At 33.0% G+C, this 13,916-nt stretch overlaps 1 protein-coding gene across 2 annotated transcripts; it reads right to left on the bottom strand.

Moving 5' to 3' along the window:
* Nucleotides 1-6,274: 6,274 nt before the first annotated feature.
* LOC114398581 (pentatricopeptide repeat-containing protein At2g34400-like) lies at nucleotides 6,275-9,463 on the bottom strand. Of its 2 annotated transcripts, XR_003663609.1 has the most exons (3): nucleotides 8,494-9,463; nucleotides 6,717-7,796; nucleotides 6,275-6,630 (listed from the first exon to the last, which is right to left on the bottom strand). XR_003663609.1 is itself a non-coding variant. In XM_028360764.1 (2 exons), the coding sequence occupies exons 1-2, from the start codon at nucleotides 9,390-9,392 to the stop codon at nucleotides 6,848-6,850; spliced, it is 1,848 nt and encodes a 615-aa protein (XP_028216565.1). In that variant the 5' UTR covers nucleotides 9,393-9,463; the 3' UTR covers nucleotides 6,275-6,847. The 2 variants fall into 2 exon arrangements, 1 of the variants encoding a protein (XP_028216565.1); XM_028360764.1 differs by having other exon boundaries at nucleotides 6,275-7,796.
* Between the last annotated feature and the right edge of the window lie 4,453 nt (nucleotides 9,464-13,916).

Raw genomic sequence — 13,916 nt, 5'->3', positions numbered from 1 at the left:
TATTGGTAGTAGTTCAGGCTCACGTAACCACAAGCTGCAATAATATGTGAACATGGATAGTGAAGCACAGAATACCTTCCGCATTGACAATAATGACCGTTCAAGTTAACTGCCCACTTTTGTCCGCCACGTTGCGTAATAGGATTGAAGGTCTCCTCTACTTCAAACCTTGTGGAGTGGATGTCATACACGCGAACGATGTGCGAACAAGCTTGTTCTTGATTTTTTCTAAGTTCTTTAACAAGCTTTGAACAATATACTTGGCCTTCATTTAACTGTCTCTGGGCTTGGCGGCCACGCTCAACAAAGTACTTTCGACACCTACTGTACGTTGATTTGACCAAGGCTGTTATGGGAATGTTGCGACAATCCTTCAAAACCTTATTGATACATTCTGAGAGGTTGGTTGTCATGTGGCCATATCGACGTCCTTCTCTATCATAAGCCATCGTCCATTTTTCCTTTGAAATGCGATCAATCCATGTAGCTATGGCTGGACTTAGTTCACGAAATTTTTCTAAATTTTGATCAAAAATGTGTTTGCAAGGAGTGTAAGCTGCATAAAATTTGTTATCAATAACAATTTTAAGTATATAGGGAAGTTAAATAAACGTGACCATCAAATATGAAATCTTACCCAACTTCTTCAACATTTCTTTTTGTTTGACGTTATTGAATTTTCGATTGAAGTTGCTTGCTATGTGTCGCACGCAATAGACATGATAACCGTGGGGAGGTTGCCAACCAAGTGCTTCGTTAGCGACAGCGGACTTGATACTCGCGTGTCGATCAGATATGAGACAAATATCATTCTTATCAGTGACGTGTTCACGCAAGTGTGCCAAAAACCATGACCACGCTGTCAACGTCTCACCTTCAACCACCGCGAATGCTAGAGGAAGGACGCCACCATTTCCATCTTGTGATGTGGCCATTAAGAGGGTCCCCCGGTATTTGCCGTACAAATGTGTGCCGTCAACTTGTATGATTGGCTTACAGTACTTGAAAGCTTCTTTACATTGCCCAAAAGTCCAAAAAACTCTATGAAACTGACGGTGTTCGCGACTAACCGTATTCCCAACGATAAAATCGTCATGTAGTACTTGAAAATATGATCCAGGAGAATGATTTTGCATGTGTGTTAGCCACGACGAAAGTTTCGCATATGACTCATCCCAATCGCCATATTCAATTGCAATGGCTTTCTGTTTCGCCAACCAAGCTTTTTTGTACGACACCTTGTACGCAAATTCACTGTTAATCCTCTCTTGAATCAAAGAAATTTTTATTGATGGATCTTCTCTGATCATGCCTGTCAATAACATAACAAAATTTAAATGATAATTTAAAAAATGAACATAATATGAACATAAAATACGTACCTACTACACAAGTGGCAATTAAATCTGAATCAAGTTTCTCGTGATCTTGTGTCATGGTCATATTCAGACATGTGTGTGGTCCACCCCATTGTGTGACTTTCCACGTATCTGTTTTTTTAGATATAATTGCCCTCATATAGAAAGGGCAAGGATACTCTGCATTTTTATTCACACAACAAACCACATACTTGTTCGTTTTGCTTTCAACAACTTTGAAGCTTTGATGCACCTTCATAACATATTGTTTGACTGCATTTTTTACCGCATCTTTACTATCAAATTCCATGCCAACATATAATTCTTGGCCAACATTAAAGGTTGACGGCATCTCCAAACCGCAAATGTCCTCCTCATCAGGATAAGTCCAGTTGATATTGTTATAATGTGAGGCATCATTCCAAAATGGATTTTCAATTCGTTGTGCACCTAACAGTTCAAAATAAAAAACCAAATAATACTTATTTAGCATTGAATACAATTGTCATCAAATAATAAATGTATTGTCTAATTTTTTTATACAACACATTATACCTTCTGCTGGGTGAACAATTCTTACTGATTGAGGAATGTTGGTGACTTCATCGTCTGTGTCAGATATACCGTCAACACTGTCATCTTCGTCTAAAGACTCTTCAACGTATGAGTTAGACACAAGATAATCATCATCATCATCATCGTCTTCGTCAATATGTAAATTACTCATATTTGTTGCCGATTGTGTCTCATCATTAGATAAGTAATTTCCACATGATGTAAGCGAATTGGCAGAATGAAACATTGAACCACCAGCCACATCCTTTTCTATGTACAATTTCAGAACTGACATTTGGTCTTGTTGTTTAAAACTTTCCAACATTGTTTCAATGTCTTCGTCGTCACAAATTTGCAAGGCAATATATTTTCCTGACACTAAAAATCTACAGCTAATAGCAGAAATAATTTCATTATTTTATAACTTTACCTTATCTCCAATTTTTTTCTTCAAAACATTGAAACTAATTCCACGTTTAATCTGAATCGCTTTTTTACTGCCTTCAAATATTACACCATCATTGTCTTCATATACCCTTCCATTGAAATACAACAGTGTTATAACCGAATTCATCGTGTACCTACAAAAATAATATTTGAACACATCAAATAAATTACAAAATGGGTATCACAAAAAATCATTACTGAAACTTAAAAAAAAAAACAATTTTAAAAATAAATTAACTTAAAATCAATTTCACATTAAGACACTTTAAAAAAATTAACAATTTCAATGTAGTAATTTTAAACTAATCAAGATGTAATTAAAATTATTAACTTTAAATAAATTTCACATCAACACACTTAAATAACACAAACGATTTTATAAAACTTAATTTTTTAACCAAAACTAAAAAAATTTAATCACAAAAGATCTCTTTATTGGAACTTCACATTCAATTTTTCTTTTAAAAATATTTAATTAACTTCAAATTAATTTTATGGGACAAACTTATAAAAAATGAACAATTTCAACATAGTCATTTTTAACAGAAAATTTAATAATTCATTAACAAAGTTAGTAGTATAAATAATTAATTTTAACCATTAATAACTTTAAAATGAAAAAAGGTAATTACAAAATTACTACAAATATAATAAAATACTTGTAGTACGAGGAAAAATAAAGCATCAAATAACACTTTCAAATTCAACGTTACCAACCTAATTTATTTAAAAATATACTACAAATACTTACTTCAAATAAATATCATCTATAATTTTTTTTTTATTCAAACTTCATACGTCCATCAACACCAACCTAATTTAATTAAAAAAATAATACAAATTTCATATTCCAAATATTTTCTTCAAATAAACATCGTTACACAATTTTTCTGTTTATTTTTGAAATTTAAACACACACTAACAAGCCTTTTAAACATAAAACCTAATATAATTTTTTAAAAATAAAATGCTTCATACAACATAAATTTCTAAAGTCACCAAAATACCAAAGCTACAAAAACGAAAACAAAATTCAAAGGGAAAGCGCTGAAGAAAAAATATAAAAGCTAATATAATTTTTTTTTAAAAAAAATTGCTTCATCCCATAGCAATTTTCAAACCAACTAAAATGCTACAGCTGCCGCAACGAAACCAAAATGTTTAAACGAAAGTGCTTCATACCACAAGATCTTCAAAATGCTTAAGCTACGAAAACGAAAGTAGGATATTAAAAAAGGAAAGCTCAGAACAAATGTAGAAGCCTCTGAGAAACGAAGGTATTTAAACACCTTCAAACGCCATCACCATTGACGTTTCCATGCAAATCGCAGGTACCAATGGCGCTTCCAAGCATCAAAAGTGAAAACGCAACAAGGACTGGCGCTTCCCTGCAAGCCTCTGCAACTGCAACTGCAACAAGGACCTAGGGTCTGCACAGCAGTCGCCACTGCTGCTGGCGCTTCCAAAGGACCTAGGGCCTAGTCGCCACTGCTGCTGGCGCTTCCATAGACAGCTCAGCAAAAGCGAAAACGCTGCTGACAATGGCGTTTCCGTGGCCACGTGCCTCGTCCAGCTTGAAGGCGCCATCAGAATTGGCGCCATGCATGGCCAGTTACGTGAAAAAGGACACCCCCTGGGAAATACTTTCAGAAGAACCCTAGTTTGGGAAATTCTTTCTAAAAGAATCCCAAACAGGGAAATGTGCCTGCATTGGTATGCTAGCGATTGACACTTCTTGCTCTGTTGTCCATCTCAAATATTGACACGTTGTTATGTCAACATTTTGGTTAATGTTCATATTCTATTGGTTGCAAAATGTAATTGATAATGTTCTTAAAATCGAACGAGCCATTCACTTAATCAAGATATCAAGCTAATGAATCGTTGGTCGACGATAACATAGCTCCTGGTTTAGTAGGTATGCGTTTTATTTTTAAAAACTTATCTTCATAAAAGCTTCTTCGTTTCCACCTCCATACTCATAAGCCACTTTCATAAATTTGATCAAATAAACTCTTTTAAATACTTCCTAATTCTCAAACTTGTGCTTTAACTACTCATTTCAACCAGGTACATGAATGTGTGAATATGCTATTTTTCATTTGCTCTTCAAGTGTTGTCACTTTCTAAATTCTATTTTGCCATTAATATGTATCTTTCATTACTTTCAATCATTTATTTCTCAAATGACTGTCCATATCTTCATAGAATTCATTTCTAACTTTTCGCCTATTCTTTTCGCTTGCTTCCAATGCAAAATTGGTTTGTTATACCATATCACCGAACCACCTGATTATATTTAACATGGACACGTGTCTCACTCAATGTCTATCTAACAATGAGATCTAAAATAAATTTTAAGAAATTTATTCTTTTAAATAAGAGAATTATACATTAGTTCTTTTTATCAATATATACATTAATGGTGTTTGAATTAAAACTAACAGTAGAACAAATGTGTTACTAAAATAATTTTTTAGGGAATATTTTAGAACTTTTAAAATATAAACACCAATTTAAAATTAAAAAATAAGTTAGGTGATGATACATATATTTTAGCAAGAAAATTAAACATTTTCCTCTATTTTTTTTAACAAAAAGTTATCATTTTTAATTGACTTAAATACCTTTCTACTCTTTTTAATTTAGTGTTTTTCTATTACTTTTCGTCTTTGTAAAATATTTTTTACATTTTTAGTCTTGATAAATTATGTTTGCTTATTTTTTGTCTTTATAATGTTTTAAATAATATTTTTTCATTATTCAAAGTATTATCTAAAGTGTTTTAAGAATTAAAATCAAAATAAACATAATTTATAAGAAGTAAAAGTAAAAAATAAAATTAATAAAATGAAAAATTAAAAAACACATATTTGTAAGGAATAAAAATATATTTAAACTTTTCTAATTTCTGTTATTTTCGTGGGGTTACCATGATCGTGTCTCGACAAGTCTCACTAACAATAAATAAATAAAAAAAGATCGGGCGTTACAATTTAGATAAGGAATCCTGTGGTTAAGATGGGTTTGCTAATAATTAGCTGCAGTTGGACCCATGACAAGGCGGTGGGTAATTGCTTCAACGTCGTTTATCAAGAACAATCTCGTGAAATCGCATTCAACATGGCCCCTTTACACGTGATTCCACGTTTGAATTTTGTGCCTCTTGACAACAACGGCGTATTTGGTACCATTAGAAAAAGCATGGTAACAGTGAAGTATCATATTTGGGCCCATTAAGTTTGAACCATTGGATGTTTCCCACGTCAATCATTGGACAGGGTCAATTTTAGGATGAGCGGTCGTGTATTTCCATCTAATTATAAACCACTGTAAATAGTAAGTTAATTAATTTTTATAGTATTTTTTTATTGGTTCAATAGTGTAAAAGTTTTTAAATCAAAGATGCATGAACATTAAACCTAAACTATTTCACCAAAGTCATACATACCGAATATACGTGACAATAATAGAACAGAATGAAAACAAAATCATGGTAGGAATAAGTGAAAAACTCCATATTGAAAGAAAAACAGTCTATTTAGTGTAAATTTTACAATTTGCTTTCATAACATTTAGCATTTCTATTTGTTAACAACTTGGTCATAAAATGAAAGCCCAATAATCTCATAAAAGTAGAATGGAAGTTCATTATGAAAATCTCATGATTTTGAATAATTTTATCTCATTATAGAACAAGAAAATGAAAGTAGAAAAGAAATGAAAGTGACAAATTGTTAGCTTACACTTGTATCACCTCCCAGTACCTCATCAACTCTTTATCAGCATTCTCCACTGAATCTGTATTGATGGCCAAAGAAAATTCATCATTCCATCTTATATGTAAAATAATTTTTGTTGCTATAATATAATTACCTAGCTAAACCTCCACTGGTGAATATCAAATATAAATATGGAGTATCGAAATTTTCAATTACTCTTTTATGTTCTTGCTAATATGATATACAGAAGAGCTACTGTTGCTTCCATAAAAGCAAGATCAACTGCTGGACCCCACTGGCCACAAATGTTGCTTATAAATGCAAAATCTAGTTCTTCTGAAGTAAAATATGATCTCATATTTTCTCCAAATCAACTAAGTGAAAAATTTCTTAGAGTGTCAAAACTTGGAGCAGATATGCCTATGGATACTCCAAAAGACAGTTGCAGTGCGGCACATGTTTTCATAATACCCCATTTCATTTCTATATGACATTTAAGCTGGTGTAAACGCCAGAGACTCATCCTCAAAAAATGATCCATATCCGAGCTTCATGCACAAAAGAATACAAACATCAGTAGAAAAACAAATATGGTTCCCACGGTACATTAATTGTGCTGTCTGAGCACACTTACCCGATAAAACCAATCCTATTAACATTAATATGAAATAGTTGAGCTGAGACAACTGAGTTCCCCTTGATCCGATTTTCCTCACTTCGGAAACTTCCAATTAAACAATCTTTAGCTCCACACAACTGACAAAGCTATTCAACAACTTTTGGGACATACCCTTCCCTTTTGAGTTCCTCATAGAGCAAATCAATTATGTTACTTAGATCTATAGAGTCAAGGCATAAACCATCACCAGCATGAAATTCATGCAAGTGATTCTCAACCTCAATCCAGCTACAACCAGGAGTTTTAGTAATACCCTTTTGTCTCATCAACAATCTCATCCTTGCTGAATCTTCCCACATGTTCAGATTAGCATATATTTTTGATGAGATAATATAGTTACCAGAATTTGAAGGATCCACCTCCAGAATCATCCGCATAACCCGCTCACCTATATCTACATTTTTTTTACTTCGACAGGCACCAAGCAAAGCACCTAATGTAACCTTGTCTGGTTTTTCGGGCATTTTCCGAATTAGATCCCATGCCTCGTATAAATGACCAGCACGAGCCAAAAGATCAACCATACAAGAGTAGTGCTCAATTTTAGGTACCAATCCGAACAATGTGCTCATCATATCGAACAATCTATATCCTTCATCAACGAGGCCTGCATGCACACAAGCAGAAAGCAACCCTACAAATGTTATATCATTAGGGCGGGCACCTCCACCCTCATCTGACATGTGCTGAAATAGTGATAGTGCCTCCTTGGCTTTTCCATGAGCAGCAAGTGCTGATATCATTGCATTCCAAGAAGCTTCATTTTTTTGGGGCATATCTTTGAAAACTCTCTGTGCATTGTCCAAACTCCCAGACTTAGCATACATATCAATTAATGCAGTAGCCACAAAAATATCATGCTGAAATCCTCTTTGTGATGCATATTCATCAATCTGTTTCCCCAAATCCAGAGCGCCAATGGTGGCACATGCAGAGAGCACTGCAGTCAAGGTAATTTTATTTGCAGTAACACAGTCCTCCTTCATACCATGGAATAACAAGATTGCTTCATCCGCCATCCCGTTCTGAGCATATCTGTCAAGATGTGAAAATCACAGGATATATTAAAAATAAAAATAAATTGAGTTTGTAGGAAAATCAAGATAGACCCATAATTGCAAAAGTGATTGGAACATGAATCTATAAAGTATAGATAGATCCGTGACATGGAAAAAGCATAACATGGACATGGATAGAATTTATCTAGTTATTGTATTATTCAAGTCAATTTTGGTATTAAACTTTAATTTTTTTAAAAACAAGTAAAATGCAACTAGGACAATTCAAATTGCCCATATCTCCATGAAGTATTTGACAAGACGCAGGTACTATTTTGAAGTGTCTGCACTACTTTGACACGAACAAAGCATACACAAACCTACTATCTAACTCAACACTACAATCTAACACAACATGAACATCCAAACATATGATGATGCTCATACAAGTCATATAATAGAATCAATTAAATTGGGGCTTGTTTGGATAAATTTATCTATAAAAACTTAAGAGAAGAAAATAAGAAAGAAAAATTAAATAAATTTCTCTCATAAGCACAAATTAAATGGGAGAACTTTTACAAATTAGCTTATGCATAAGCTAAGTTTAGTTCACGGGAGAAGCTTACTTCATTTTTCTTTCTTATTTTCTTTTCCCAAGTGCTTACGAAGAAGTTTTAACTAAACAGATTAATCTTTGGTAAGAGTTAAATTTTAACAACATACTGACTCACCCTGATATAACAGCATTCCACGTGATAACATCTCTTGCAGCCATGCCATCAAAGATCCTTCTAGCAGACTCCAATTCCCCACATTTAGCATACATACTAATCAAAGCAGAACCTATATAGGAGTTAAGAGTCATGCCACGTTCCACAACAAACCCCTCCACCCACCTCCCCAACTCCAAGTCCCCCAACTCCCCGCAAGCCCCGAGCAAACTCACCAGACTCATCTCGTCCGGCTCAAACCCGTCCCGCCTCCCCATCTCCCGAAACACCTCCACAGCCTCCCTGGCACAACCCGCCTTGGCGTACCCGGCGATCATGGAGTTCCACGACACCGAGTCCCGGTGGGGAATTTCATCGAACACCTTGCGCGCGGACGCGACGAGGCCGCATCGCGCGTACGCGGTGATGAGGGAGTGGGCGGTGTGGGGGTCGGAGTGGAGGGCGAGCTTGAAGAGGAGGGAGTGGGCGGCGCAGGCGTGGGAGAGGGAAGCGAGGTTGGCGCAGGAGAGGAAGAAGAAGGGGAAGGTGAAGTTGTCTGGTGTGAGGGAGAGGGACATCATGCGATGGAAGAGGGAGAGGGCGAGAGGGTAGTTGTGCCACGTGGTGGTGAGGGCGCGGATCATGATGTTGAAGGCGTAGTCGTTGGGGTGGGGAGCGATGTGGGAGAAGAGAAGGGAGGAGTAGGGGAAGTTCTTGAGGTGTATGGCTTTGGAGAGAAGGTGGTTGTTGGGGGTGTGGATGGAGGAGTTCACCACCATTTGGGTGTGAACTTGTTGGAGCGTCTTCGTTGATGAACATTGCTTCGCTAAGAAAACTAGACATTCCGCTGTGTGGTAGTACTTGCACTTGCCGCCAACTGCTACATTTTCAAACGCCAGGTGCCGCCGGACAACCATCATCAGCTACCTCACTCACTCCCTCTGTTACTTTCTTATGTTAGTTACGATGTCTTTGTAGTACTACACTTTTTCAATGACCAAGACTCGGAAGCACAATATAATTTTGTTTTTTATTTTTATTTATACGAATCAAATAAAATATCAGAAACTTTATAATAATTCATGTATTCGTTTAATCAGTTGAACTAAATTTTTTATCCTATAAAAATTAGCTATTAGACCATGAGATATTGCCATACCATTAAATAATAACAATATTAAAAGGAAATTAATAATTAGACACCTAAAATGCAAAGTGAAATTTAGTGAAAGAGAAAAAAAAATAGGTATTATAAGTGTTAGTATAATATGATAGTAAAAGAGAGATAGAAATAAATGTGTTCAAAAATCCCAGTTGATATTAAATTAAAATGTCATTATATTGAATCAAAGACCAAAAGATTATATTTATTATCATTTAATTATACTAGTCATTGTAATGCTTTCATCTCTTCATGAACCGAGACAAAATGAACAATGGATGCATTAATTGACTTAGAGTGTGTTTGTTTACATGAATCACACGTTCCAAAACATTTTGAATGTGATTTTTGTGAGAGAAAACTTTGGTGCCAAACGTAATTCAACTTTAAATCAAACACAATCTTACATTAGTGAGGGGTGCAAGTATACCCTATCATTTAAAAAATGATGATTAATTTTTTTGACAAAAAATTATAAAAAAAAATCTTATATTTTTGTATTTTCTATTTTATATATTTAAATCCATTTACTTTAGTTTTTATAAGTTATTTCCACTTACTCAAGTCCTGAGTATGCTGCCGAATAGATGAGTAGGGAATAATAATTTTCTTGGAGCATCAATAGCTTCTCTGGTGAGGTGAAAGGGCTGTAATGAAAAATGCAATTTTTTCTTTTTTTTTCTTTATTAATATAATTTTATAAAAAAAAAATCATACACTAATAATAAAATAGTTATACACAATTATCTAATCATAAACTAACATATATGATAAATTGTTAATTTTTATTATAATTATATTTTAAAAGTTATATAAATAATTATTTATAATTAAATGACAATATATAAAATTATTTTATATTAACAGTGCATAACTAATCATTAACTCTTATTTAATTTTATTATTATTATTTTATAATATTTTAAATGAGATGAAAATATCTCATAAGATAGTCTAATAACACGTAAAATAAATGAAGTTAAATACATATATTTTAATTCCACCATATCATTTTTTTTTCATCAGCAATTCCACCATACCATACCCCTTTGCTCAATATCTCTCTCCTTGAGACACAAAGATTCTATTCCATTTTAAATTTGAATACATATGAAAACAAATCAATTTGCAGACAGCTTTATTCTATATATTGTGAGCTATCAAAGTCGTATCAACCGCCCTTAAATAAAGGCATTATTCTTTATGTGTCAAGTTTCTCTTGGTTGCATGCAAACACTTTCTAATGGAAAGTTATCTAGCTAGATAGGACTAAACACAAGAGAATAATAAAATACAATGCCACTGAATTGGAATGATTGCTCCCATTTCCCTGCATTAACCATTCCCCTCTATATAAGGTCGCAAGTAAGGCTTCATTTTGAACCATAAAAATTTGGACACTAACTATTGTTCATACAGAAATATGGATTTCCATGCCTTAACCACCTCCCCCCATTTGGTTTTAGAGTGTTTGCAAGAAGAGGCAGGGAGCGATTGGTAGCCAAGAATGACTTGCCGGAATGCATGCATTTATTAGGTACCAAGGTGTATTGTATGATTTCGACGAGTTGTTCTTGGCTACATTTATCTCTCTTCTTCTCTTTGTAAAGTTCTATAAACCCTTCTTTTCTTTTGGAGGACATATATATTCTTTATGATAAACAACATCAAGAAAGGTAAAGGATGATATAACTAACTGCTTATACTGGTTTCAGAATTAATAGAAAAACTATACTACTATTAGTAATTGCTTGCTGTATGAAAGTCATAAATGCTTAATGTGTGTTTGTCATTGCGTAGATGTAAATGCAAAACAGAAGCAACACCCCGTTGCTTTGGCTTTTTTTCATCGGAATGCCAAATTTTTCTGTTGAATGCAGTTGTAACGTGTTTCCAAACACGTTAGTATTTTTTTTAATTTATCTATATCCTCTCTCATGTGCTAGAATATTTCATAAGTCAGGGCAGTAAGATTCATTGATCCAATGATCCATCTCTAACTTAAATCTATATTTTTTTCTAGAAGAACTTTAATCTATATATGAAATGTATATCAATAAAATAATACTTAGATTTAGGGGTATAGAGTTGTTGAAGAAGCATCCATGTTTACCACTGATTTAGAGAGCAATATTTATTGTTTTCCTAAATGTATAGAAGAGCTCATAATCTCAGTGGAACAATCATAAGACAATGATTGAAAAGGTATTTTGTAATATATGATTCTTTAACAATGGTTTCGTCAAATAAAAAAAATAGAATATATTTATTTCCTTGTGATAACAATATATTATCTTACTCGCGAAAAACTCAACACACAAGAATGCCAACAAAATCAACACATCCACGTGACTTAAGGACCTATAAATTGTCCATAATAACGAAGGACATATTTCATAATAGTTTATAAACACTTAATTAATTTAATAAACTTTACCGTAGAAAACTTTTTAGAATAAATTAATAAATAAAGCTGCTAATCAGTGATGACCGGATAATATATAGAAGGCATGGAGCACGAACACACACACACTAATGACACTATTATAAGAAGTTTGGACTTAATAAATATTTGGAGTACATGTCCTTAATCAAGAATAATTGACGCATATAAATTTGATTTGATTGATAAGCAATGTGCAATCAATTTATAATTTTCAAAGTCAATGATTATTTGTTCCACAGAATTAGTGGTCTGTCAATCCGTATTTGGAACTTATTCGATTTTATATCTTCTCATGCCTTTTAAGTTTTAATATAAAGTTTTTTTTATCAGAAATTGCAATTTCATTAATGAACAAGAAATGCATAAAACGAATACATATTCACCAAAGATAGCCCACAATTAATCATGTTACAACATATCTGAAACCCCAAAGATATTCCTCTATACCTTTCAATAGAAAGTGAATAGAATTTTTTTCTTCTTCGTTTTTTTACACATATATATTTCTACCTTATGATTTTGCTGCTGAAGTTTCTGGAGGGGGCCACAATCCCTTGCCAAGCCCTGCTTATGTTCATGCATGGAACCGTGTAATATTTTTGACAATTTTTAGTTTTATCAAGTATATATATAATATATGTTGGGGATGAGATAGAAGAGACGATTGTGTACCTTGTTAGAGATGAAGTGCATAATTAATCCCAAATCAGACATAACTTAATCATTTAAAATAACAAATTATAATTAAACATTAATCTTTCTATGATTGGTCTTTACTCCCTTTTGAGTGTCCAAAGGGCTACGAAGCACGGGCTGCAAATATGTATATTTGATGTCAATTACTATGTTTTTAGGTCACTAGCTAGATGTATGGTAAAAAAGTGACTGACAGGTTTTCATATAGTCTTTGTAAGTTCTGGGTCATATTTTTTCTCCTATAAAGATAAATATCAAAACATTTACAATAAATTATACTTTATATTTAATCAACTGAATTAAATTTTATTTGTATGATAATATTAGGTCATATATGATATAACAGTAGAACTGGATACATAAGAGATGGCTGGGACATGACAGGTCAATATGTAAATGAGTTGGGCTACAGCTTCATTAATATATTTTTTTTTGGATAAAAAAGAAATTGAACTGCAACGAAAAGTTACAATCATTATTGATAAGGAGGCGTCAATATATGAAATGGTCAATCCTGATCATTGCATTAGCTCTCTCTTTTCAACAAGAAATAAATTCCATTGACACACATTTTTTTAGATACTATTCCCACAGAAAGCCACACAATCCTTCAATTTTCAATGTTTTAATTCCATTGTTAAAGGAGTGGGGATGATAATGTATTAAAATAGTTTTTATAAAGTTTAAGCCTTAATTAAAAAATATTTTATAATAATACAGTATTTGTTCGCAATTTCACATGTTCCCAGCCGTGTTAATTATAAGAAGAAAACATATTTCATTTATTAAGAAATTAATTACCTTCGTTAAAAGTGTGAGTTCCAATTAAAAATTAAATATTTTTTAGAATTATTATTCGTTAGAACTTAATATTAAGTATAAAAAAATGAATGAAAGATATTTTAAAAATAGTCTCACTGAATAAGACATTGATAATTAAGAATTATTTATATTTGATACAAAAATACAAGAGTCTTTTGTTGTTTATATTTAAGACCGGAGAGAATATGCAACAAAAAATAATTTTCAGAAATGATATTTTTTTTCCAAATAGCAATTACTCAAAAAAATAGTAGGTGATATGAAGAGCAAAAGAATGTGTGGAAATAGCAGCATCCATTGATATAATGTACTTGACAT

Source organism: Glycine soja, chromosome 2 (genome assembly GCF_004193775.1).
Source record: "Glycine soja cultivar W05 chromosome 2, ASM419377v2, whole genome shotgun sequence".
Taxonomy (NCBI): domain Eukaryota; kingdom Viridiplantae; phylum Streptophyta; class Magnoliopsida; order Fabales; family Fabaceae; genus Glycine; species Glycine soja.
The sequence above is the reverse complement of the archived record's forward strand: the minus strand, read 5'-3'. Positions and strand labels throughout refer to the sequence as shown.

Bases quoted from the DNA above. Each gene is read 5' to 3' on its own strand.
- LOC114398581 (XM_028360764.1), bottom strand. From the start codon at position 9,392: ATGATGGTTGTCCGGCGGCACCTGGCGTTTGAAAATGTAGCAGTTGGC. The intron at 7,797-8,493 runs GTGAGTCAGTAT...ACATCTTGACAG, and splicing joins TGGAATGCTGTTATATCAGG to ATATGCTCAGAACGGGATGG.